This window comes from Puma concolor, chromosome B2 (assembly GCF_028749965.1).
Source record: "Puma concolor isolate L17-30 chromosome B2, mPumCon1.1.hap2, whole genome shotgun sequence".
NCBI classification, from domain to species: domain Eukaryota; kingdom Metazoa; phylum Chordata; class Mammalia; order Carnivora; family Felidae; genus Puma; species Puma concolor.
This window is the reverse complement of record NC_141671.1, coordinates 3,246,062-3,272,719: the sequence shown is the minus strand read 5'-3', so window position 1 is coordinate 3,272,719 and position 26,658 is coordinate 3,246,062. Positions and strand designations below refer to the sequence as shown.

Sequence of the window (26,658 nt, the reverse complement as noted above, 5' to 3'; positions counted from 1 at the left end):
AACTCTTCCTGCAAGTCTCTCCATATGAATGTAAGAATCTCTCCCCTTGATGGAATGCAGTTTTTCTCTATCCCTAAGATAAGCTCCCCACCCCACCCCCCCAACTTCCACCTCTACCAATGAGTTCTGTCAAGTAGTCGATCTTCCGGTCCTCACTGTCCTTTTGCCTCCATCAGCCCTCTGTCCCCCCTCCAGTCCCCACTACCTTCCATCTCAGGAGCTCATTCCGTTCCTCCCGAGCCTGGACACCAGGATTTCTCAAGCAGCGTCCTTCCAGCGGGGGCCTCGGTCTGGGGGGCTCAGGTGTCCGGCCAGGAGTCGGCGCCGGCTGAGCCCTTACACGGGCGGAGCGGGGCAGCCCTAAAAGACACAGCCCGGGGTCAGCAGCCTGCGTCACAATCGCACCTCTGAGTTTTGCACAGTGGCTAAGAGACCCTTGGAAAAGAGAAGTGTCCGCCGAGAGCCACCAAACAGGCACTCCCGCTGAACAAAAAGAGAGTGGAGCTCGAGTACGCAGGTTCAGCCCCGGATTCAAAAACCCCTTGGTGCCCACCCTGCAGTCTGGCCAGAGGCGCCCCCAGACCCGGCCCGTTACCTCCGTGCCCACTTGCGGGCTCACACCCCGGCTCGCGAACGGAAGACACACCTGTTGCGGGGTGGAAACGCTGGAAGGTGGAGCGGCGGGGCGGGGCCCGCTCCCAGTCCTTCCTCCCAGACCGGAACAAAAGAACAAAGCCCTCCAAGGGATCAGGGCGGAACCGCCCCGCGCGGAGGGAGGCGAGGGGCGCCCCCTCCGAGGACTCCCCAGCTCCCTCTCGCAGAGGCCGCTTCCAGCGGGGCGAGGAGGATGACGTCACGCAGCCGCAAGGCTGGCGGTTGCCATGGTGATACCTGGGCTTCCCTCCCTCTAGGGCTCTCCACACTCTCAGCTCGCGCGTCCGGAAGCGCCGGGACCGGCACCAGACCTAGCGAAGGGAGCCGAAGAGGGTGCACTTCCCCAGCGCCAACCTCTGCCGGCTTCAACGGCCACTTCCGGTCGCGCGGAGAGAGCCCCTCCCCCCGCTCGTCGTGCCCGGCGGACGCGCGGAACTACGGTTCCCAGAATGCTCCACGACGCCGAACTCCATTTCCCAGAGCTCCCGTTGGGCGGGGCCGGGAGTTCTCCGCGCCAGTCTCTGGCTTCTGAACGTCTCTGGCGGGAGTAACCGGACCCTGGGGACCCTCAAGTTTGTGTGACCGAACGTAGTGTAGGAGATACACATTTACACACGTGTATAATTTTAAAACGCAGGGAAACACTGCACAATTCATTATTTGCCTTTACTACTTGTTCTGCATTCTATTTAGGGCTCTATTTCTTCATTTTAAAACTTCTTGTCGTGGCCCATTATATTGCCTTCAGGACTTTCAAATGGGTCGCGACCCACATCTTTTTAAATGCTAAAGGAAAGCGGGAAGTGGTGTTACCGTGTTCTGCCCTACAGCAGTGCACGGTGTAAGCCTACGTCAGCTGCGAATGGAGTCCAACGCCGGTCTGTCGGTGTGTCCCTGGCAGAAAAGAACCCAATAGAAGTCCGTAGGTTTTTATAGTGTTCGATGTGTGGCCCACGCAACTGACTGTGCTGCTTCCCAGGCTTTTGGATAGAGGGCCTAAGGTCAAGTCAGTGCTGGATGACAAAACATTAAACTTGGAAATCCTAACAATGAATACATGAAAGACAAATTCACAAAGGAAAGGAAAGGAGAAACGACATCTAAGACCAGATTTCAAAAAAGATCTAAGGGAGGCACTAGAAAATTTCAGGGAACAAGTTGATATTCTCAGTAGATTCCAAGAAGACATCGACCCAATGAAAACAGGATAGAGAGATGTGAGAACAAGATGTGAAAAAAACAAAACACTAAAAAGACATTCTAGATGAAAAAGGATAAAAATATATAGCGAGCATATTTAACATCAGCAGCATAATTAAAGTCATATTGGAGAACTGGATGGATGCTGTGAAAAGTGAGTCGGTTACCTATAGGATATTCTTTTAAAAAGCTCTTCTATGAATCAGAAGAAAAAGATGAATGAGGCAGAAGAAAAAGTGATATAAAGGACAGACGATGGAAAGCCAACATAGGGATAACTGGCCATCAGGAAAAAGTGACGATATGCAATGAGCTATGATTTTCATATGACTTTATGCCAGGCAGGGTCCTAATAAGTGCTTTGCATCTATTAACTTTTTAAATTCCTAAAACAAGCTAATGAAGTTATTCTGTATTATTATTCCTACTCTACAACTGAAGGAAGCTGAGGCACAGATACGTTGAATAACTTGCCTAAATCACACAGCCAGCAAATGGGGAAGCTGGGACTTGAGTTTAGGAATTTGGTCCCAAACTCTCACTTTTAATCTCTGTAACACTAGACCCTCCCAAGTAAAGACATGAACAGCTTCCCGAGTTTAAGAATATATCTCTCATTCATGGCTGGTGGGAGGGCAAAATGGTACAACCACTTTGGAAGACAGTTTGCAATTTCTCACAAAACAAAACATACTCTTACAATACGATCCAGCAATCTCGTTCCCGGATATTTGCCCGAATGAACTGAAAACTCATGCTCATATAAAAGTCTAATTTCCAAAACTTGAAAGCCACCAAAATGTCCTTCAATAGGTGATGGATAAACAATGGCACGTCCAGACAATGGAATATTATTCTGCAAGGAAAAGAAATAACCTATCAAGCTACCAAAACACCCGGAAGAACATTAAATGCATACTGCTGAGTGAGAGAATTTGAAGAGGCTACATACTTTATGACTCCAACCATATAACATTCTGGAAAAGACAAACCTGTGGAGACTGCAAAGAACAATGGTTGCAAGGTGCTGGGGAAAGGGAAGGAGTCATGGATAAATAGAACGAAGGGGATTTTTAGGGCAGCGAAACCATTCTGTATGATAGCGTAATGAATGTATGTCATTATATTTTTGTCAAAACCCATGGAACGTACAAGACACAGTGAATCCCTAATATTAACTAGCAGCATAAATAATATCAATACTGGCTCATCAACTGAAACAAAGGTACCACACTAACCCAAGATGTTAATGATAGGGAAAACTGGTTGGGGGAAGGGGGAGTGAGAGTATATGGAAACTCTGTACCTTCTGCTCAATTTTTCTGTAAACCTAAAACTTTTTTTAAAGTGTATAATTAGGGGCGCCTGGGCGGCGCAGTCGGTTAAGCGTCCGACTTCAGCCAGGTCACGATCTCGCGGTCCGTGAGTTCGAGCCCCGCGTCAGGCTCTGGGCTGATGGCTCAGAGCCCGGAGCCTGTTTCCGATTCTGTGTCTCCCTCTCTCTCTGCCCCTCCCCCGTTCATGCTCCGTCTCTCTCTGTCCCAAAAAATAAATAAGCGTTGAAAAATAAAAAATAAAAAAATAAATAAATAAAAAATAAAGTGTATAATTAAAAAACACATGACCATCAAAGTTGCTCTGTTAAGGTTTCAGAAGGAAATGAAGGACACGTAATGAGAAACTGGAAGAAAAGTGACTGTTGTTATAAAGTGAGGAAATTGCCAAGCACAGTGTGGAAGGTGCAGCTTGACTTCTCCCTGATGTCTATCGTTAAAAAAAATTTTTTTTTTTTGCAAAAATTTAAAAAGAAGTCGAGGAAAGAACTGTTAAGCAAAAGGGAACCAGATTTTGACGACTTGGAAAATTTTCAGCCATCCCTTACGCGAAAGAGACTTTCAATACTGAGGACAGCAAGAACGCGTGTGTACACATATATATTAGTTTTAGTGACTGGGTCTGCACATAAAATGGAAGCTAGTACAGGAAGTTGCACATAGATGCTCCGGGGCTACATGGGTAAAATATTAATTGAGCAGCTATCATGTGCCACGCACCAACCAATTAAAAAATAAAACAAAAAACACTACCTACATAGAAGGTATAATTTGGTGAATAAAAGACAAAGTTTACTGAGTTTTTACTGGATGCAACGCTCTGAACAGTTTATTTAAGTTAACATATTAACTGAGGGTTCTAGAGAACAGGAAAGGATAGAAATTCATGAAAAATGCACAGATGAATAATTTAAGATATAACTCTGCCTCAGTAATGCGTCTTTTTGCACAATGGCTGGAAGTTTGGTAACACAGAATGCTTTTACTCCAAATAGTAAGTATGTTACCAATAAATATTTGGGTGTGACATACATTGTAGCAGCAGCAAAAAAGTATGACATCCTAGTGATGAAGGATCTTTTGAAAGGAAAATATTTGATTAACTTTAACAGCTACAGAACAAAGCATCCAAGAGTGAACAACTCAGTATGTCTACACAAAGCCAGCACAACCATGGACTCAGCACCCAATTTGAAAACCGAAACATTACCAGAATGCTAGAAACTCCTCCCAAGGGTAGTAGTATTCTGATTTCTAACACCACAGATTAGTTCCACCTGTTTTTGAACTTTCAAACAATGGAATGCACTATAAATGTATTCTTTTGTGCCTGGCTCCCCTCGCTCATTCTTAGCGTGGGAGGTTTCATTCGTGTGATTGTTCTTGTAGTTCCTTCCACTCCCTGTGGGGTGAAATTCCATTTTATAAGAAAACAACAAACAAACAACAACAGCAGCTCACGATTTGTCTTTTCTACCGCAGATGGACGTTTGGTTTATTTCCAAAGCAGGACTAAAATAATAACTGGACTAGCTTTTGTTTCCTGCAGCTCAACGTGCATTGTCTTCCTTTACCTAGACCCATTCCATTAAAAACATTTTCAGTCCAGTAAAACAAAGTTGCACCTGTGTCCACTCCTTCCTCACTGGCACCCTAAAGCAAACAAGCAGTTGATTAATTGTAATTCAAAGGGCACATCACTAATTGCTGTTTTGCAGTGTTTTCCAAAGCACAGATCTTGGATATTTCCTCGGTATCAAACCTCAATCAAAACTAGCGTTCCAGATGACTTAAGCAAAAACAAAAGAGCCACAACGTGCTTGATAAAAAACGCGTACGCCAAGTAAAAAAGAGGAGGGGATCCGCACAAGTTATGGATAATAACTGCTTCACGTCTACCCCTTCGGAGCAGGCTGTCCCATCAAACCACAGGATTAACTAACGTCTCTCCCTTTCTCGTCTCTTCCTCGCTCTCTACAGGCGACGTGATTTCTCCACCTGCGATCGTTTGCCTCTTAAGTGAGCAGGGCACCCCGAGTAGACCACAACCAACTCCCGGCACCGGGGCACCCCACGACCTCGGACTCGAAGGCGGAGACCAAGTCGGGGAAGAGAAAACACACCGGCGCTCGCTGACTTTGGAGAGAGAGAGAGAGCGCCTGCTTTGCACACGAATCAACACAGGGTCCTGCTCTGGGAAGGCGCCCCCCGCAGCCCTCCCCCCGCCCTGCGCCCGCGACAGCGGCCGGCGGCGCCGAGTCCCTCCCGAAAGCCGCTCCGGTCGGTCACGGGCGCCGGGCTCCCCTCCAGCGGGCCCGCGGCCCCGGAACCGCCGGCAGGTCGCACACACTTGGCAGCGGCTCGGCTCCCGGCGCCCGCGGCCTCCACCCTTTCCCCGCCTTCGGCCGCTGCTCTTTCTAGGTAAGGCCTGCGCTGGCCGCTCGAGCCCCATGTAGTCGTGGCCGAGTGGTTAAGGCGATGGACTAGAAATCCATTGGGGTCTCCCCGCGCAGGTTCGAATCCTGCCGACTACGGCGTGTTTTTCTCCGGTCCGAGTTCGGCCTCGGCCCGCCGGGAGCAGCGGGCCCTGTTACTTTAACGCCCCGGAGAGCAGGGCTCCCTCTTTTCCTCGGAAAACCCGCCCGAAGCTTTAGCGGAGGCCGGCCGGGGCTAGCCAGTGTAGACGCGCACCAGGCACCTGGGCCACCACAGGGGACGCTCCCCGGGCGCGTCCCGTCAGTTCTTTCCGTCGTCCCGCCCCGGAACTGCAGCCGCGCTCCGCGATCCGAGGTCCGGCGAAGGACCGCGCTGGGCCGGGGGCGTCCACCTGCGGCGCCAGGGCGCTAGTCCCGGAGCGGGGCGGGGGCGGGGGCGGGGCGGGGGAGGAGCTGCAGTCCGACCAGGAGGAAAATGGCTTCCGCGCCGGGGGCGGCGCCAGCTCCGGGACCACGTGGTGGACGGCTGGCGGCCAATCAGAATTCCCCCGGATGTGACGCGTCGGCAGGGCATAAGGTCACTCTAGGTATCCCTCAAAAATGTGTGGTGTGAATCTGATCAGAGGAAACCTCTGACGGTTTCAGAAGGAGGGTCGTTCCACAAAGTAACTGCGTTGTTCTCCTCCTCGCAAATCGCACCAGTATGACACAGAGGAAGAATAATGTTTCAGATCTTAAAAGAATTTAATGCAACACATGATCTGGGGTTTTCTTTTGCTGTGCAGGGCATTATTGGAACAATCGGTGAAATCCGAATGAACCACAGGGATTATATAATTTTATTTTATCGGTGGTAATTCCTGATTGCATTCATTGTTCTTTGGTTATATAAAAGAATGGCTTTAAGAAAATACTGGGAGAAGAAAGAAAAGACAATGCGTTTTCAAACTCCGTCTCAGTTTCAAAAAAGTATGACATTAAGAGAAAAGGAAAGTACAAGAATATGTCAAACACGCTAAACTTTGGAGAATGGAGTGAAGGGTAGCCAGGAATTCTTTATATTCTCGTAAATGTTCTGTCGGAAATTATTTGAAAATTAAATTATTTCAAAATAAAAGGGTGAAAGAAGAAAACAGAATAAAACCATAAATGAAGAATATACTCATTGAAATTTATTGTCTTCTTCCAAAAGCAAGAGCACACTGTACACACTATGTTAGCTAATTTGACAATAAATTATATTGAAAAAGAAAAGCACAAATACACAGTTTGAACCATTCATATGAAAGGGGCAATGAGTAAATTACTCAATAAGAATTTAGGATTGGTGAAGGAATGGGTTCAAAATGTTTTTGTTTTTGTTTTTTTTTTTAAGGTTACTTATTTTGAGAGCAAGAGAATGGGGAAGGGGCAGAGAGAGAGGGGGAGAGAGAGAATTCCAAGCAGGCTCTCTGCGGTTGGTGCAGAGCCCGGTGTGGAGCTTGATCCCACGACCAAGAGATCACGACCTGAGCCCAGAGCAAGAGGCGGAGGCTTAAAGGACTGAGCCACCCAGGCATCCCCCACCCCCCCAACAGCATCGTTTTTTAAAAGAAGGGCCACCCTTCCAAGATAAAAGCCTAAATCTGAAATATGACTTTAAAGTTAATTGTTAACATTCTGTCATGAAGTTTTGATAGTCAAGTTTAAAAGATAGTATTACCGTGCAGCTCTGTCGGCCACTAGCTTATTTCTGAAGCGACTCTAGGGCGCAGGAGGCTGCCCCCTGCTTTTCACCTACCATTGAATCTCATTTGTCTCTCTTCTTCAGAGACAAACTATTCCTTTTTTATGCAGGAAATATGATTCCTCATGATAAGAATTACGAAGGCACTGAGAGCAATCAACGCGGGCGGGGCTTGAAGGGCTCCGAACCGTGGAAGAAGGGAAACAGGACCCGAGGTGCACAAGGGCATCCCCGTGAGGACACGTGCTATTTTCCAGCATTTTGGAATAGATGTCAAGTGCAAAGATGTAGATGCGCTGGGCCGGGGAGACCTAGAACCCGAGGGACAAAGTTCTGGTGGTGAGGGAACCACGGAGAAGGAGCTCGAATTTCTATGTATTCTTCTTATATCATTGACAAATCCCTCAACTGCACACACACACAGGAAGAGGTTCCAAAACTCTGTCGGAAAGAGCAGCTGGAAGGCCAATAATGTTCTCTAGAGATTCAGCGGGCGTATACTTCTGGGGGACACAGAGGTTAAAGTTCACGCCTCTCCCAGTTGGAGGGAACTTGGTTAACAGTACTGTTATTTGAGACTTCACAAGCATTTCCCCTTAGCAGTAAGTGACAAACCCTAGTCATAAGAACCACACAAAAGGAGTAACGGCTATGTCTTTAGCTTAAAGAAACACTAACATAGACCAACTGTAACAAAGGTTCAATCTTATGTACTTCAGAAGGACTACCAGAAAACTCTGAATGTTTGAACAGAAAGCAATACACATCTATGTAGTCCATGGGTCAAAGAAGATAACAAAATGGAATCTAAAATTTTTTTGAGCTGAGTAATAATGAAATGCATTATATTCTTATTTGTCTGATGTAGCTAGAGCCATTTTTAGAGGGAAATTTTTATTTTTTTATTTTTTATTTTTACATATTTTTTAATGTCTATTATTTTTGAGACACACACACACACACACACACACACACACACACACAGCACGAACAGGGGAGGAGCAGAGAGAGGGGAGACACAGAATCTGAAGCAGGCTTCAGGCTCTGAGCTGTCAGTGCAGAGCCCGACGTGGGGCTCGAACTCACGAACTGCAAGACCATGACCCGAGCCGAAGTCCAACACTTAAATGACACAGCCACCCAGGCCCTCCCCCCCCCCCCAAATTTTTATTTTTGACTGCAGGTATTAGAACAAGACAAAGGTTGAAAACAAGTGATTTAACTTTTTAATTTTATGGCTCAGCAAGCCATAAAAAGTTGGGAATTTAAATGCACAAAGTAGAAGGCTCTATAAAAATAAGTGCAAAAATCAATCAATGGAAAACAGACATACATCAGAGAAAATCAACAAAGTGAAAAAGCTGGCTCTTTGAAAAGAATGATAAAATAGATACACCCTGAACAAGACTAATCAAAAAGACGATAAGATAAACACACAAAATACCAGCAGTAGGAATGAAATAGATGATATTCATATATATCCTAAATATATTTTGAAAACAAGAAAGAGGCATTATAAACATCTTTATGTCAATACATGAGACGTGTTCAATGAAATGGATACATTCCTGGAAAAACACAATTTACCACAACTGACACAAAAAGCAATAGGAAACTGAAGTGTCCTATTCCTATTAAAGAGATTGAATCCATAATTTACTCACCGTGTCCAGGGTGCCTGGGTGGCTCAGTCGGTTGAGCGTCTGACTTCGGCTCAGGTCACAATCTCATGGTCTGTGAGTTTGAGCCCCAAGTGGGGCTCTGTACTGACAGCTCAGAGCCTGGAGCCCGCTTCGGATTCTGTGTCTCCCTCTCTCTCTGCCCCTCCCCTGCTCATGCTCTGTCTCTCTCTCTCAAAAGTAAATAAACATGAACAACAAAAAAAAATTTTTTTTAAATAAAGAGATTGAATCTACAATTTAAAAAGTCACTCATATAAACTTCCAGGAGTAGATAGATTCATTTGTAATTTTTCTATGCAAAGAGAGATGAAATCAATCCTACTGAAATCTTACAGAAAAAAAAAACATCTTTCAACTCATTATGAGACCAACATAACTGTGATCCAGAACCTGAAAGACATTATGAGAACATGTCTTTTATTTAATTATTAATACTGGCATATTACAGGCCAGTATCTCTTATAAACAGAAGCAAAGCTCAAAACTGTTAACTAAGATAAAAGCAAATCAAATCAAGCATCTTTTTTGAAAAAGCTGAAACATCATGATCAAATGGACTTTATTCTAGAAATTCAAGATTGGCTTAACATTTTTTTTTTTTTTTAAATTTTTTTTTCAACGTTTTTATTTATTTTTGGGACAGAGAGAGACAGAGCATGAACGGGGGAGGGGCAGAGAGAGAGGGAGACACAGAATCGGAAACAGGCTCCAGGCTCTGAGCCATCAGCCCAGAGCCTGACGCAGGGCTCGAACTCACGGACCGTGAGATCGTGACCTGGCTGAAGTCGGACGCTTAACCGACTGCGCCACCCAGGCGCCCCTTGGCTTAACATTTTTAAAATGTAATTTACCGCATCGATAAAATAAATGTAAGAACCAATGATCATCTTATTAAACACAGAAAAAACATTTTTTTTTCAACGTTTTTTATTTATTTTTGGGACAGAGAGAGACAGAGCATGAACGGGGGAGGGGCAGAGAGGGAGGGAGACACAGAATCGGAAACAGGCTCCAGGCTCTGAGCCATCAGCCCAGAGCCCGACGCGGGGCTCGAACTCACGGGCCGCGAGATCGTGACCTGGCTGAAGGACGCTTAACCGACTGCGCCACCCAGGCGCCCCCAGAAAAAACATTTGATAAAATTCAACATCAATTCATGATAAAAACCCGAAAAATGCTGAATAGAGGGGGATTTCTTTAGTCTACCTAAAACAATAAAATAATACCTACACTGAACCCAGTCTGGGAACATGACCAAGATGTCTATATTATTTCTTTTACTCAACATGGTTCTGGAAGTAAAATCTAGTGCAATAAAACAAGAAGACAATAGGAGTCCCTGGGTGGCTCAGTTGGTTGAGCGTCCGACTTCAGCTCAGGTCATGATCTCACAGCTTGTGAGTTCAAGCCCCATGTTAGGCTCTGTGCTGACAGCTTGGATCTTGGAGTCTGCCTCCCTCTCTGCTCCAACCCACTTGCATTCTGTCTCTTTCTCAAAAATAAATAAACATTAAAAAAATTTTTTTAAAAAAACAAGACAAGAATAATTGATATTAATAATAATTATTATTAATCAATTATTAATAATTGATATTAATTTCAGGGAAATGAAACCTTTCATTATTATGAATGTACGAAACTGAGAAGAATCTCAAAATTACTGGAATTAGTTAAATGAATTTAGTTACTTACTATTCGTTACTATTCAGGAGGTTATTGCCTTTGTGGTCAATGTGCAAAATGTCAAACGTGTGAATATATTCTAGCAACAAACAAGTGAAATATAGAATTTTCTAAATTCCATTTCAATAGCATTACAAACATTACCTAGGAATAAGTCTGACAAAACTGTGCAAGAAGACTCCATCAGAAACTACAAGACATTACTGGGCTACATTAAAGAAGACCTAAACAAGTGATCTCTTTTGCATATGGGATGACTCAAGAGTGTTAGGATGTCAAATCATCTTAAATTACTCAGCAGATTCAATGAAATCCAAATCCAAATCTCAGAAAGTATTTTTGTAGAAACGGGCTCTAGTGCAAAGGAACTTGCAAAGTCAAGTCAATATTGAAGAAGATAAACTAAGCTAGAACAATTATGCTGCCAACTCACAAAATAGGTCCTAGGTAAATTTAGTCAAGCGAGGGTGGTCTTTTCCATAATGATACAACATCTTGAGAGAATTAAATGAATCTTGACTTCCTACTTTGCATTATAAATGCATTACAAACAAAACTATTTCGTGATAAACCTTCATGTGAAAGAAAAAACAACCCAGTTTCTAGAAGAAAACAGAGCAGAATATCTTCATGGACTTGGGCTAGAGAAAGATTTCTCAAATGGGGCCAACTGAGTCATAAAATAAGAAGTTGAAGAGTTGGACACTTCAAATTAAGGATGTATTGGTTGCAGAAGACACCCATGAAAAAAGCAAAAACAAAGCCTTGAAATGGGAGGAGGTATCTGGGATCTGTATGTATATTATCCATCCATCCATCAAATGACTAATTTCTTCATATATGAAGAACCTCTACGAATAAATAAAAGTAGACAACTCAACTTGAAAGTGGGCAACAGGGGCGCCTGGGTGGCTCAGTTGGTTAAGCGTCCAACTTCAGCTCAGGTCATGATCCTGCAGTTTGTGAGTTTGAGCCCCGTGTTGGGCCTCTGTGCTGAAAGCTCAGAGCATGGAGCCTGCTTTGGATTCCATGCCTCCCTCTCTCTCTGCCTCTCCCCTGCTTGTGCTCTGTCTCTCTCTGTCTCTCAAAAATGAGTAAACATTACAAAAAGAAAATGGGCAACAGGCTTGGCAGACATTTTGTTAAAAATATTCAAAATGGGGGGCGCCTGGGTGGTTCAGTCGGTTAAGCATCCGACTTTGGCTCAGGTCATGATCTCACGGTCTGTGAGTTCGAGCCCTGCGTCGGGCTCTGTGCTGACAGCTCAAAGCTTGGAGCCTGTTTCAGATTCTGTGTCTCCCTCTTTCTCTCTCCTCCCCTGCTCATGCTCTATCTTTCTCCTCTCAAAAATAAATAAATGTTAAAAAAATTTTTTTAAATATTCAAAAGGGTCAATAAGCATATAAAAAGGCACTCAACATCATGACTCATCAGAGGAATGCAAATCGAAACCAAAATTAGATAGCACTATACACCCATGAGAATGTCTAAAATTTAAAATTCTAAGCATAAAAACTAGTGGTAAGAGCATTTTCACGTTGCTAGTAGGAGTATAAATTCGTGTAACCACTTGGAAAAAATGTTCCACCATGCCTACAAAAGTTACACATAATATTCTTGTGACCCAGATATTATCCTACTTGACCACGTAACCAACACAAATAGCGTGTACGCGCATGTTCGTAGCAACGTCATTTGTGACAGTCAAAGTCTAAACCACCTAAATGTACTGTCAGTGGCAGAATGGAAATGTGGAATAGTATACAGCCATTATAAGGAATAATTACTGATAAACACAGCAACATGGCCAAGCCTCACAGATATGATGTCACTCAAAAAAACACCTAGAAGAGTGTCCATCTCCACTTATAAGAAGTACGAAAACAGCAAAATTGATATATGACGATGGAGTGCTTGTCCTTGGAGGGAGGGTACACGCGGACAGGGATGAGACTAATGAGAGCCTTCTGTACTGCTGAAAATGTTCTGTATCTTGATCGTGGTGATTGTCATACAGGTATATGTACATGCGAAAGCTGATCAAGCTATATAATTTTAAGATTTGTGGTCCTGGGGCGCCTGGGTGGCGCAGTCGGTTAAGCATCCGACTTCAGCCAGGTCACGATCTCGCGGTCCGTGAGTTCGAGCCCCGCGTCGGGCTCTGGGCTGATGGCTCAGAGCCTGGAGCCTGTTTCCGATTCTGTGTCTCCCTCTCTCTCTGCCCCTCCCCCGTTCATGCTCTGTCTCTCTCTGTCCCAAAAATAAATAAACGTTAAAAAAAAAAAAAAAGTTTAAAAAAAAGATTTGTGGTCTTTACAGTACGTAAGTTATACCTAAATTGAGAAAATGAAAAAAATTAGGCAAAATAAAGATGGTTTCACTCGAAGGAAAGCAGGGAGAATGCCTCATTAGCAGCCATGCATGACAAGACCTGATAAAGGGTGAGGTGCTGGGTGACTCAGTCGGTTAAGCGCCCAACTCTTGACTTCGGCCCACGTCATGATTTCACGGTCGTGAGATCAAGCCCCACGTAGGGCTCCACACTGAGCATGAAGCCCGGTTGGGATTCTCTCTCTGTCCCTGCCCTGCTCATGCTCTCTCAAAACAAAAGTTCCAATTTCAATAAGCATCAAAAATGTCACCTGCCTAGCAGTAAATCTAATAAAAGATGAGCAAGATATCTGTACTAAAATCCTGTATTCATCCAGAAGAAGGTGAATAATATAAATACTTATCGACTTAAAAAGGGGCAAGGGAGCAGGAATGGGAGGACAAAGAACAAACTGGCAAAGTTGACAGAACTGGAAGCAAAACTAAATAGCTACTTATCTTTAATGCCAGTAGACTAAATATTTCAATTATAAGACAGATCATCATAATGGGGAAAAAAATTTACCCAAAACGATATGCTTTTTATAAGGCACACAATTTAAACATATGGCTTTTTAAAAAAGATTGAAGTAAAAAAATGGAAGACACAGAATAAATAACAACAACGAAAACTGACCCGAACCACTTTAATGAGAATAATTTGAATTTGTAGCCTTTAAGAAAGAAGCATTACTAAAAATAATGAGGCTGTTTCATAACCTCCAGGGTCAATTTAGTAAGAAAATATTACAACACTATATTTGTACGGGCATAATAACAGCTTCAAAGTGTAGAACGCAAAAGATGGACAGAGCTAAATGAAGACACACAAAAATCCATAATCATAGTTGATATTTCAACACCTCTGTAGAAATAACAAACGGGACTTAGAGAAAATTTTACTATGGAAAATTAAGTAAAATTTAGTGAGGAAATTTTAGGCAACTGGATTAATACGATACCCAACTGCAGAACACCTGAGCTTTGGGGGGACACAGGAGACACTGAACAAAATCACTACAGGCAAAGCATCACGCAAGTCTCAACGAGTTTCAGGAGACAGAGATCAAGCGGAACAGGTCCGGCACTGTAAAATGAAATCAAAACCAATGTCAAGAACATCAACAAGTGGAAAATCCTCAAATGTTACAAAATCAAGTAACGGAATTGAACTTACAAAATAACCCTGTGGGTCAAATAAGTTTAAAAAACTGTAAACGATTTTTAACTGCATGATAATGAAAACCGGATCTATAACGTCTTGTGACAAGAAGCTACAACAGCACTTGAGGTCTAATCGTTAGCTCCAAATCTACACATTAACAGAGAAGAAAAGTGGAAAGGTAATGATCTAAGCTTTCATCTCAAGAATCGAGTTTTAACAAGCCAGTAAATTAAATCTTTAAAAGTCTCAAGGAAAAGACAATAGTAAGTGTGATACCCGCTGAAAAAGAATAGAGGAAATTAATAGAACAAAAATTTGCTTTTCACATAGTGAAATTGTTACCTCAAATCAAGACTATTTTTTTAAAAATTTTTTAATGTTTATTTATTTTTGAGAGGGAGAGAGACAGGGTGTGGGCAGGGGAGGGGCAGAAAGAGAGAGGGAGACACAGAATCCAAAGCGGGCTCCAAGGCTCTGAGCTGTCAGCACAGAGCCCGACGCGGGGCTCAAACCCACGAATCGTGAGATCGTGACCTGAGCCAAAGTCGGACGCCCAACCGACTGAGCCACCCAGGCGCCCCAAATCCAGACTATTTTTAAGGAGGAAAAAGTATAAAAGGGGGACGACATTAAAGATCTTACTGATATCAAGATCAGAGTGAAAAGATAAAATGAACAGTTCGTGAGGAAGGAATCTGACAATAGAGGACAAATCACAGGTTCCTTTATAAACGTGACTTACCAAAGCAGACACAAAAAGAAATTAAAAGTTCAAACAGTCTGAAGTCTACGAGAGAAATTAAAGTCATAATTACCCTCTGTGTTAGCTTGCTATGGCCGCCATTACAAAATACCATAGAATCAGGGGCTTAAACAACAGAAATTGATTTTCTCACATTTCTTGAGGCTAGAAGTCCAAGATCAAGGTGCAGTCTTGGTTTATCCAGGGACCTGTCTCTCTGGCTTGCAGAGAGCCATTTTCTCCAATGTGAAGATAGCTGTGTCCTTATATGGCCTTTCTTCTGTGAGTGCTCATCTCTGGGGTCTCTTGGTGTGCAAATTTCTTCCTATACACCGGTCAGATTGAATTAGCGCCCATCCTAACAGCCTCATTTTAACTTAATTTCCTTTTTAAAGTCTCTATCTCCAAGCGCAGCCACATTGTGAGGTGGGGCACTGGGGTGGGGGTGGCGGTTAGGTCTTCAGCATCTGATTCTGGGAGGGAAAGGGCGCCTGGGTGGCTCAGTCGGTTGAGCATCTGTCTGACTTTGGCTCAGGTCATGATCTCACAGTTCACGGGTTCAAGCCCCATGTCGGGCTCCGTGCTGACAGCTCAGAACCTGGAGCCTGCTTCAAGTTCTGTGTCTCTCTCTCTGCGTGTGGGTCCCTCCCCCATTCATGCTATATCTCTCCCTCTCTGTCTCTCAGAAATAAATTTAGAAAGTTTAAAAAAATGCATCTGGGAGGGAACACAATTCAGCTTATAACACCTTTTGACAAAGCAAACAGTATGCAAAAATGGCTTCACTGTTGAAACCTTAAACCATTGAGGAAGGAATAATACCATACACAAACTCTCTCAGCAAACAGAAAAAGTAAAAACATTCGTAACTCTCTTGATGAGGCCTGAATAATCTTCATACTAACACCTGACCAGGATATTACTAGAGAGGAAATTCCAGGTCAATCTATGTGTTGAACATTCTAGGTGTAAAACTCCTAAATCAAATAATAGCAATCAGATCCAGTAATATCAGTGATCCAATGAGTTGAAAGTAAAGAGGTAATGTTTGTCTTAGTAATATGAAATTTGTTTAATATAAACATCAATCACTTGAAATGTATCACAAAGAGTAAGAGAAAAAAATCAAATGATCATAGCATTTGACACAATTCAACACCCCTCATTAAAAACTTTCACCGGTCTAGGAATGGAAAGGAGATTCCTTAATCCCATGATGCATATATACAAAATCCGACATCTAACATCCTGATTATGGTAAGTATTCAACACTTTCGTCCAGATCCTGGGACCAAGACAAGCATGGTCACTCCCACCACTGCTTTCGAAGTTGTATCGGGATCTTAGCTCATAAAATAAGTTAAGGCGTAACAAAGAATTAAAGACATTGACATTGGAAATGAAGAAATAGGACTGTCATCATTTGCAGATGATGCAATTAGGTGTTTGGAAAACTCCCCAAATCTACAAATTATTAGAATTAATAAGTAAAAATAGCAAATTTGTTGCGTACAAAACCCAACATCCAAATAAATATATGTCATCTTCATACACACTGGCAAAAAAAAAAAAAAACAAGACAACTTTTTATTTATTTATTTTTTCAACGTTTATTTATTTTTGGGACAGAGAGAGACAGAGCATGGACAGGGGAGGGGCAGAGAGAGAGGGAGACACAGAATCGGAAACAGGCTCCAGCCTCTGAGCCATCAGCCCAGAGCCGGACACAGGGCTCGAACTCACGGACCGCGAGATCGCTACCTGGCTGAAGTCGGACGCTTAACCGACTGCACCACCCAGGCGCCCCAAGACAACTTTTTAAAATGTCACTTATAATAGCAAGAAAACTATGAATAACCTAATAACAAATACCGTAATAAATGTCATTAAAAAGTACAACAGTGCTACATTAATAGCTCCGAATCACTGTGCAGAGAATTTTAAAAATTGTCTAAATGAAAGGATATACCATATTCATAGATTGAAAGACACAGACTCAATGTATTTGAAATAAAATATTCAAACAGGACTTTTGGTAGAATTGACCATCTCTAAAATGCAATTTCAGGGGCTCCTGGGTGGATCAGTCGGTTAAGCGTCCAACTTCGGCTCAGGTCGTGATCTCACGGTTCGTGAGTTCAAGTCCCGCATCAGGCTCTGTGCTGACGGCTCAGAGCCTGGAGCCTGCTTTGGATTTTGGATTTTGTGTCTCGCTCTCTCTCTGCCCCTCCGTCTCTCTCTCTCAAAAATAAACATTAAAAATTTTTTAAAAATCAAAGTGTAACTGCCAGTGGAAAGGACTTAGCATAGTCAACGAAGTCTTGCATAAGAACAAATCTGGAGGATTTTTACTACCACATAACAAGACTTATTCTAAAGCTATACTGATTAAGAAAGTGTGTTACTGGGGCGCCTGGGTGGCTCAGTGGGTCGGGCGTCCGACTTCGGCTCAGGTCATGATCTCGCCCTCCGTGAGTTCGAGCCCCGCGTCAGGCTCTGTGCTGAGTGCTCAGAGCCTGGAGCCTGTTTCCGATTCTGTGTCTCCCTCTCTCTGACCCTCCCCCGTTCATGCTCTGTCTCAAAAATAAATAAACGTTAAAAAAAAATATTAAAAAAAAAGTGTGTTACTGGCATAAGGACAGATACAAAGATCAATACAACAAAATAGATATGCCTACACAAAACCACACACATGTAACAAAGTGTCACTGCAATTCAATGGGGCAAGTGATGGATTTTTCAAAAAGCAGTTCTGAGTCAACTCAACATACAAAGGAGAACAATGTGGACATTGACCTCCTCTGTAAACTATCCCCTAAACTAATTCAAGATGTATTCAAGACCTAACTATGTGAGCTAAAACAATAAATGTTATCGACGAAAACAGGAGACTGTCTTCACGAACTTTGAATTAACGAAGATTTCTGTTTAATAAGCACAAAAAGCAATGCCCATTTAAAAAAGATAGATTGGACTTCTTTCAACTTAAGAACTTCAGCACATCCAAAGACAACATTAATGGTGTGAAAAGGCACAGGGCGGGAGGAGATATTTGTCACACACACATTTGGCAAAACATTTATGTCTAGAATATGTAAAGAACTCCTTAAAATCAGTAAGAAAAAAGGCTATAGGCAGTAACTCAGATGGGGGGAATCTGGGTAATCTCCTGGGGCAACGGCTGAAAAACTAGTCACTAACACTGAGGGCGTCTTTCGAGGTGTCAGTAGGCTTCCCCTCAGGGTGATACAGGTGCATTATTTTTAATTCTCTGGGAAGGCAGAACATTTCAGCTTTAACGTCTATACAGGGTACAGCAGGTTGGCATAAGCATCTAGTTCCACTTTCTGAACCTTCCCTTACGACAGAGGCTAGAAGGTTAAAAGTACAAATCCTGGGCGCGTGGGGGGCTCCGTCGGCTAAGGGCCCGACTCTTGACTTCAGCTCAGGTCATGATCTCACGGTTCGTGGGTTCGAGCCCCATCTCGGGCCCTGTGCTGCCAGCTCAGAGCCTGGAGCCTGCTTCGGATTCTGTGTCTCCCCCTCTCTCTGCCCCTCTGCCCCTCGCACTCTCTTTGTCTCTCTCAAAATTAAGTAAACATTTTTTTAATAGTCTTTTTTTTTTTTTTAAAGTTTATTTATTTTTGGGACAGAGAGAGACAGAGCATGAACGGGGGAGGGGCAGAGAGAGAGGGAGACACAGAATCGGAAACAGGCTCCAGGCTCTGAGCCATCAGCCCAGAGCCCGACGCGGGGCTCGAACTCACGGACCGCGAGATCGTGACCTGGCTGAAGCCGGACGCTTAACCGACTGCGCCACCCAGGCGCCCCAAGTAAACATTTTTTTAAAAAAAGAAATGGGGGCGCCTGGGTGGCGCAGTCGGTTGAGCGTCCGACTTCAGCCAGGTCACGATCTCACGGTCCGTGAGTTCGAGCCCCGCGTCGGGCTCTGGGCTGATGGCTCGGAGCCTGGAGCCTGTTTCCGATTCTGTGTCTCCCTCTCTCTCTGCCCCTCCCCCGTTCATGCTCTGTCTCTCTCTGTCCCAAAAATAAATAAAAAACGTTGAAAAAAAAATTTAAAAAATAAATAAATAAAAAAAATAAAAAAAGAAATGTAAACTACTTTCTGACTGTTGTGTTTTCTCAGATTCTGTTTCTGTCTATCTGATACCCACTGATCACAGGGCCAAGTTAACCCCCGAGTTTGTTTTTTTACATCTCCTGCCATCCAGAGCCCAATACTCTGAACCACCTCCCAAACTGCTTCTAGGGGACCCGAGTAGCATTTAAGTTTTCTTGCAATGGCACCGACCTCTCCTCTCTGAGACCGGGGCACAAGTCACTGGCTGACTTGCTTTCTGCCATGACAAAAGGCTCTCGTGCCAAATTTTGAGAACCACTGCCCTGGAAAGTACACTGGTGTTGCAGAAGCCTCCAGATTTCTGCCCCGCGGTTCAGGCAACAGACGTCTGAAACCAACCATTCCAGGGGCAGCGTCCGGATTTTCTGCTTTCTCGACTGCAGAGACAACGCAGGCTCTCTGGGAGCCCATCTCCTCGGGGTTGGATTAGAGCTGGCACCTCCCTCCACCCCCCCCATCCCAAACTTTCCTAGGGGTCTGTATTCTTCATTAATCCCCTTTCGCTTACAATAGCTTCAGAGGTTTTGTTTTTGAAGGAAATCTTTAGGGACATACAACACAATGTAGTAGTGATGAGGAAAAAGACGTGAACTGTAACGACACAGCTCAAGGAAGTTTCACAAAGGGAACACACCTGTGTACCCGGGACCCCAGAATGAGAAACCCCATTCTCGGCATCCCGGGCAGGTCCTCCTCGTGGACTTTCGCAGCCACAGGTACCTTCGACCATCACCTGTCTGATTCCTAACACCACACATTTGTTTTGTCTGTTTTGAAAGCATGAAACGTGTCTGGTTTTTCGCAGGTATTTGACTTCCCTCGAACTACAGTTCCACAGGAATTTACTTAAAACGTCACAGGTTTGTTAAAAACGTGTGGACCAAATAAAAGCGTCATAATGTGACACATTACGGCAACATCTATATCACAACTTCCATTTTGCTTTAAATTTGCACTTAGTCACGTTATAAGTTGACCCGATTTGTAAACAATGACTCCGCGACTGATACTCAGTTTGATGGGAAAGGCAGTTCGGCCAATAGACCGCTCAGTTAAATACGGAGTCAGGCTCCTTTACCCCAAACCCGCCTTAATACTCCCCTCAGAGCAGTCTCCCCTCCATTAAACTGGGGGGTTTCCTAGAATTGATTTTATGTTAGGAGAGGAACCTCCTTCATCTCCCTCCCGCCCCCTTCCCTCTTCCCGTCACCTCTCTCCCCCCTCCTCCTCTTGTCTATTTAGTTTTGCCTCAAAAAAGGGACATTTATGCAAAGGAAAAAAGGCACAGAATAGCAAGATAGTCATGCCTGTCTCCCTCCCCTCCCCTCCCCTGCTCCTCCTCAACCCCCCTTCCCGCCACGCACAGACCCCTGGCTGCTGCGGGGAGCAGGACAGCCCCTCTCACATAAGGTCGGGAACACCGAGGGGCATCTCCTCAATGGAGGTGTTGCAGAAGGTCTGGGTGTCTCCAAGAGTCCCCTTGTCTTCTTCGGTCACCATGGTAATGGCCGCAGTCTATGGCCACATATGGCTTTAGCCGCCTCCACGCATACTTCAGTCCTGCGGGCGGTTTAGTGGCGCCGAAGCCCCTTCCGTCTTGGGCTCGAACCCCCTCCTCCTCCCCACCCATGCCCTCCTCCCTCCCCTCCTTGTCCTCCCTGTTTAAAAATTAGATTAAGCCCTTCTAAGCAGGATAGACCAAATCCGCTTCAAGAGTTGGGAAAACGCGGCCAGAGAAACTAACATGTAAACCTAAGAGGAAATACAGACGCTGCGGGGCGTTGGTTAAACCTGGAGAGAAAGAGCCCGGGCCTCGGCCCAACGTCAGAGCCGAGTGGGAAACAAGAGGCTTAGCAACCTGCCGGCGAGGGGATGCAGAACTCTGAGCGCCCTCCGCCCGGGGCACAAAGCCAAGGAAGCGGCCCCCCGCCTGGTGCCCGCCTAGAACTCACCGGGAACCCACCTGGAGCCCGCGTGGAAGCCCGGACTCACCCGCGACCGCTGGTGGCACCGCCGCTCCGGGTCCCGGGGGTCGGCCGCAGCGTGTCCGCGGAGCTCCCGAGGGATCGTGCGCGTCGCCGCCGCGGCCCACGGAAGCGGGGCCGTGCGCTCCCGCCCGCGGGTAGTCGTGGCCGAGCGGTTAAGGCGACGGGCTAGAAATCCGTTGGGGTGTCCCCGCGCAGGTTCGAGTCCTGCCGACTACGGCGTGTTTTTCTGCGCCCCCGCGGGCACTGCGGGGCGGCCCTGGTGACCAGGGCCCCGCTCCGTCCCTCTCGCTGCCTCCGGACTCCCGTCGTGCGGCGGCTTTTTTTAAAACATGGTCTTCACAGGCAAAACCCCGCAAAACCCACCGAGCAAGCTTTTCTCTGCGGCGACGCCGCCTGGGTTTCCTCCTGCGGGTGGCGCGCCCGGTGGCGGGGGCACAAGGCCCGGGTGCCCCGCAGACCCAGCGCGGAGGGACCCCGGGCCGTGCGCGGTTTGCGGCGCTCCCGCCGGAGGACGCCACGCGCGCCCCCCGCGCGCCCCCGCCCGGGCTGGCGGTCTCCGGGCCGCGGGCGCCCCCTGGCGGCGGGGCCTTCCCGCCGGTCCCGGGCCCCCGACCACCTGCTTGCTCCACTCAGTTCTCGTCCGTCTTCCTGCGCCTCACTGTTTTCTAGGCAACCGGATCGGATGCAAAAGAAGCGAGCTGCATGCGTCACGATGAGTAGTACAGAAGGAGAACGGTAACCCGACAGCGGGGACGATGGGGACAGGCAGCATCCTGTGCCGCCCAGAGACCTACTTCGGTGGACTCGACCTCATCTGCGTGGTGCTCGGCTAAAAGCGCACAACCTGAATTTAACTTTCGGGAAAGCATCAAACTCAGGGTGAGGGGGCGTCCTACAAAATACCTGCCCAAGTTAGGCTTTGAAGGTCAATGAGATGAAACACAAAGATGGGGGCGCTCTTCCAGACGAAAGGACTAAGGAGGCAGGACAAATGAATGTCATCTGTTTTTCTTGAAATAAAGGATTCGCACAATTGGCAAAACAGTAACAAGGTCTCTAGATCAAATAAGAGTGTTAATCCAGATTTCATAACTGTTCTGTGCTTAGGAAAGAGAACGTCCCTGGTTTTAGGAAATACACACTGAAGTATTTAGTGGTAAGGGGACATCTTGTCTGAAACACACTAGAAAAAAATTATATATGTGTAAACTTATTTTTATATATCTAGCTATTAAAAAACACATATCATAAATTAACAGCGAATATAGGTGAAGGATTTATGAAAATTCTTTGTACTATCTTGCAACTTCTCCATAAATTAGAAATTAGATCAAAATAAAAAGTTGAAGGAAGAAAAAGAAAGCAATAGAACAATTAATTTAACAATATGCTCCTTCAAATAAAAACCCAAGCACAATTTGAGCATTAGACATAACATTAGGGAAATACTATGTTTCGAAACACTCAATTAAAAAAAAAAATGTTTGTTTCTTCATTTTGAGAGAGAGCATGTGTGCAAGCAGGGTAGGGACCAAAGAGAGAGGGAGAGAGAGAATCCCAACGTGGAGCTCGAACCCATGAACCGTGAGATCAGGCTGAAATCAAGCCGGATGCTCAGCCTTGGGAGCCACCCAGGTGCCCCGGAAAGACTCAATTTTATCAAGATGACAACTATTTCCAAATTGATCAATAGGTTCAATAAAATCCAATCAATCTCTATGTATTGTATGGAAATTAACTCACTGCTTTAAAAACACATTTGGAAATGCAGAACAACTTAAAAAACAAGAAGCTATTGAAGAAGATAGCAAAGTTGGAAGACTGATACCATATGTGTATATATATATATATATATATATATATATATTCAAGACATATGTAATTACTTATAAATCCATACTAATTAAGACAGTGTGCTCTTGGTTATTATATATGTAAATACTAAAACATTGTCTTCTTATAGTTATTTTAGAGAAAGAGTGAGAGTAGGGGAGAGGGGCAGAGGGAGAGTAGGAAAGAATCCCAAGCAGGCTCCACACTCAGCTCGGAGCCCCATGCGGGGCTCCATCAGATGACCCCAGGATCATGACCTGAACCAAAATGAAGAGTCAGCCACTCAACTTATTGAGCCATCCAGCGCCCCCATTATCTTCATTATCTGTGTCAACTTGGCCAGGTTGAACTACATTCCCCAGAATTCCCTTTTCTATGTGTTTCTGATTGGATGGTCCCCAGGAGACATTCTTGGGAGAGATTTGGAGGAAGAGGTCAAGTAGCAGCCATCTTGTTGCTCATTCTAACTCATCTGCTGACTTACCTCCTCAGGAGGCAGAGCTGGGTCTGCCGCTGCCCCCCACCCTCCCTTCCCCTGCACCCTCCTTCAGCCTCCCTCTTTCCCGGATCACATGTGTGCGTTTAGCCCTAAATGAAGGGCCCTGGCTTCTGCAGGACATCTGCACCACCAAGTTCTGAGGCAACCAAAGCTGACACAGATTTCAGTCCGTCCGGTGGGATCCAGTTCATGCTTGTGGGTTCCAGCTTGTTCTAATCTTACCCACTTTTTATCTGTCTTCCCGTCTGGGTCAAACTGCCCTGGGGGGTCTGAGCTTCAGCACTTCAACATTTATGTGGACTATTCAACCGGCTTCTACAAATCTACATGTGTACACATGTATCTGTCTATCTCTAGGTATCGATACCTGTATATGAAATTTACATAACCATCCTTAGGTGGGGGGGGGGGGTCCGCTTCTGCCATTGAACACTGACCGCCCTTATTTTTTCATGGTCTTGCACTAAGCGTTAACCCTCACGTGTTGACCAGGAATACATTTAGTTGTCGAAATGTCTGCATTCAAGAAGACGGTCACGGAAGAAAAAGATGATTAAGCAACCACACAAAGGAATGGGCGAATACCCCGCCAAGATTTAAAGTCAGATCGGTGGGCTGGAAGCGGCCAGCGCCAGAGGGACTTGTGATCTGCAGCATTGTGGAACACCTGAGACCAGACATATTCGTCCACCTTAAACTGGAAAACAGAATACGGTATACAACACAGTGTTCTTCAGACAGCAAGCGACTTCAGACGGTGACTAACGCGGATACCTGGGAGAAGAAAAACGGATGAGAAAAAAAGCACCCACCTTACTGCTGGAAAACAGATCAAGAGGGACATTTCATGATGGTAAAGGGGTAAATACTTCAGGACACAACACCCCTACATCTGTATACAATTAATAACAGTTTCAAAATACATGTAGCAAAATCCGAGAAACTGCAAAGAGAAAGAGAAAAATTCCTCAAATACAGTTAAAGATTTTAACACTTTCTTTCAGTAATTGGTAGAACACAACGGTCAGGAAAGTCAGTCAGAATATGCCAGATTTGAACAACATTATCAATGAACTTGACCTAATTAACATTTATCGAACCTTCTATCCAACAACAAAATATACTATACTCAAGAAACATTGACTACTCACCAAGGCAAATTGTATTATGGGCTATAAGACAAATCTTGGTAAGTTTAAGAGGATGTGAAATCATGGAAAATATGTTCTCTGATCATGACAGAATTAAACCAGAAATCAGTAACGGAAATTAAAGACAATACATCTAAATAACCCACAGGTCAAATAATATATCACAAGGGAAATTTAAGTTTTTTATTAAGAAAATAAAAACAAGGGGCACCTGGGTGGTTCAGTCGGGTAAGCGTCCGACTTCAGCTCAGGTCATGACTTCACGATTCGTGGGTTCGAGCCCCGTGTCGGGCTCAGGGCCTGGGGCCTGCTTCAGGTTCTGTGTCTCCCTCTCTCTCTGCTCCTCCCCTGCTCACACTCTGTCTCTCAAAAACAAAGATTAAAAAAATTTTTTTAAAGAAAGTAAAAACAAAACATAAAACACCTACAGCTGAAGCTTTGTATAGAGAGCAATTTATAGCAAGAGATGCTTATATTATAAAAGTTCTTAAATCAGTGAATTATAGTCCACCCCAAGAAACTAGAAAAAGTGAACCTGAAACTAATATAACACTGTGGATTAGCGATACTGGAATTAAAATTTAAAACTTAATTTAAAAAAAAAACTAGAAAAAAAGAAGAGCAAATTAAATGCAAAATAAGCAGAAAGAAATATTAAAGAGAAAAGCAAAATTCAACTAAACAAAACAGAAGAACAGAGAAAATCAGTGAACCCCAAAATCTGGTTATTTGACAAGTTGAATAATATTGACAAATCTCTACCAGACTGATCTGGAAAGAAGTCACATATTACCAATACCAGGAAAGAAAGAGGGAACCAGATTCTGCAGACAATAAAATAATGTTATGAATAATATTACGTCAATTAATGTGATAAATTAGGTCAAATGGATCAAACTACAGCTCACTCAAGAACAACTAATCTAAGTTGCCATCAATCTATTTAACATAGAATTTGTCATTAAAAACCTCACAAAGGAAAATCCAGGCCAATAAGGAGCTTTACTGGTGCACTGTACTAAACCTTTAAAGAAGGAAGAACACCATGTCCACATAAACTTTTCCAAAAGTTAGAAGAGGAGGGAGCACTTTTCCTGTTCGTTTTATGAGGTCAACGTTACCCTGATATCAAAACCAAATGACAGTTGAGAAAAAATATCACAGACCAATATTCCCCATGAAAAGAGTTGCAGATATCCTTAACACATTTTAGCGAATTCAATTAAGTAATATTTTTACTTTTTTTGAAAGAGAGAGAGAGCGTGGGTGTGGGAAAGGGACAGAAGGAGAGAGACTCTCCAGCAGGTTCCACATGGGACTCAATCCCATGTCTCTGGGTCAGATGCTCAACCGACTGAGCCACCCAGGCACCCAAATCAAGTAGTTTTTAAAAAGCATGATATGCCACGACCAAATGGGGTTTATCCACGAGACCCGAAAAGTGATTATTGCTTTTCAGTTCTCAAGGGGGTCATTTCTCGTGTTTCTCCCCAAGGAAACACGAAGACTGGATGCTTTCATTCCAACATTCAGTAGTCCTGTGGATTCATGAACGTCTCTTACCTGCACATTTTTCTATTTGTACACGTGGGTGTTGGCACTTCGTGGGACTGTGCTGAGGGTTCAATGGAGTTACCAATCGGAAGTCATTTTCTAGAAGATGAAATACGTAGCCCGTAGATCCTTGCCTTATTTCCACCAGATCAATTTCCATGCCACACCTCTCCCTGTTCCTTCAAACACATGACAAGTGATACAGAATCATCCTATAGTTTGAGAGGACGTGTGGGGACCCTTTACATCCAAGTACAAAGAAATGCATATACTTGGCCTGAAAATTTGAAAGCGAGAGAAAAGCTGAAAGCAGAAAATGAGGCTAGCTACGATTCCAACACACACAGGGAAGTCAGCATTCGGTGTTTTGTTGACACATGTCTAGTTGTAGTTGTTGCTGTTTCTGCTGTGTGTGTGTGTTCGGACACACACAGGGTTTTTAACGTAAGGGTACGCAGTGGCATATTGATTTAAACCTGGCTTTCCATTTTCATATTTTCC

The 26,658-nt window shown here is 44.4% G+C and overlaps 2 protein-coding genes, 1 long non-coding RNA gene and 2 other non-coding genes across 7 annotated transcripts in view; 3 read left to right on the top strand and 2 right to left on the bottom strand.

Moving 5' to 3' along the window:
- The window catches only part of ZNF184 (zinc finger protein 184), a 28,006-nt gene extending 26,950 nt beyond the window's left edge, over positions 1-1,056 (bottom strand). The window contains exons 1-2 of one of the 3 annotated variants that reach the window (XM_086705720.1): positions 596-1,056; positions 206-360 (exon numbers count right to left, since the gene is read on the bottom strand). In XM_086705720.1, the coding sequence (XP_086561846.1) occupies positions 206-212 (7 nt within the window). In that variant the 5' untranslated portion in view covers positions 213-360; positions 596-1,056. The remainder of the gene's footprint in view (positions 1-205; positions 361-595) is intronic. The other 2 variants (XM_086705719.1, XM_086705721.1) reach the window with 2 other exon arrangements.
- The window catches only part of LOC147580609 (histone H2B type 1-C/E/F/G/I), a 505,297-nt gene that overhangs the window by 278,704 nt on the left and 199,935 nt on the right, over positions 1-26,658 (bottom strand). The gene's annotated exons all lie outside the window — the stretch shown is intronic.
- TRNAS-AGA (transfer RNA serine (anticodon AGA)) lies at positions 5,641-5,722 on the top strand. Its single transcript has one exon. It is a non-coding gene; the product is annotated as a tRNA-Ser (tRNA).
- On the top strand, positions 21,165-22,376 carry LOC147580624 (uncharacterized). Its single transcript, XR_015250750.1, has 2 exons — positions 21,165-21,315; positions 21,790-22,376. It is a non-coding gene; the product is annotated as an uncharacterized LOC147580624 (long non-coding RNA).
- TRNAS-AGA (transfer RNA serine (anticodon AGA)) lies at positions 21,255-21,336 on the top strand. Its single transcript has one exon. It is a non-coding gene; the product is annotated as a tRNA-Ser (tRNA).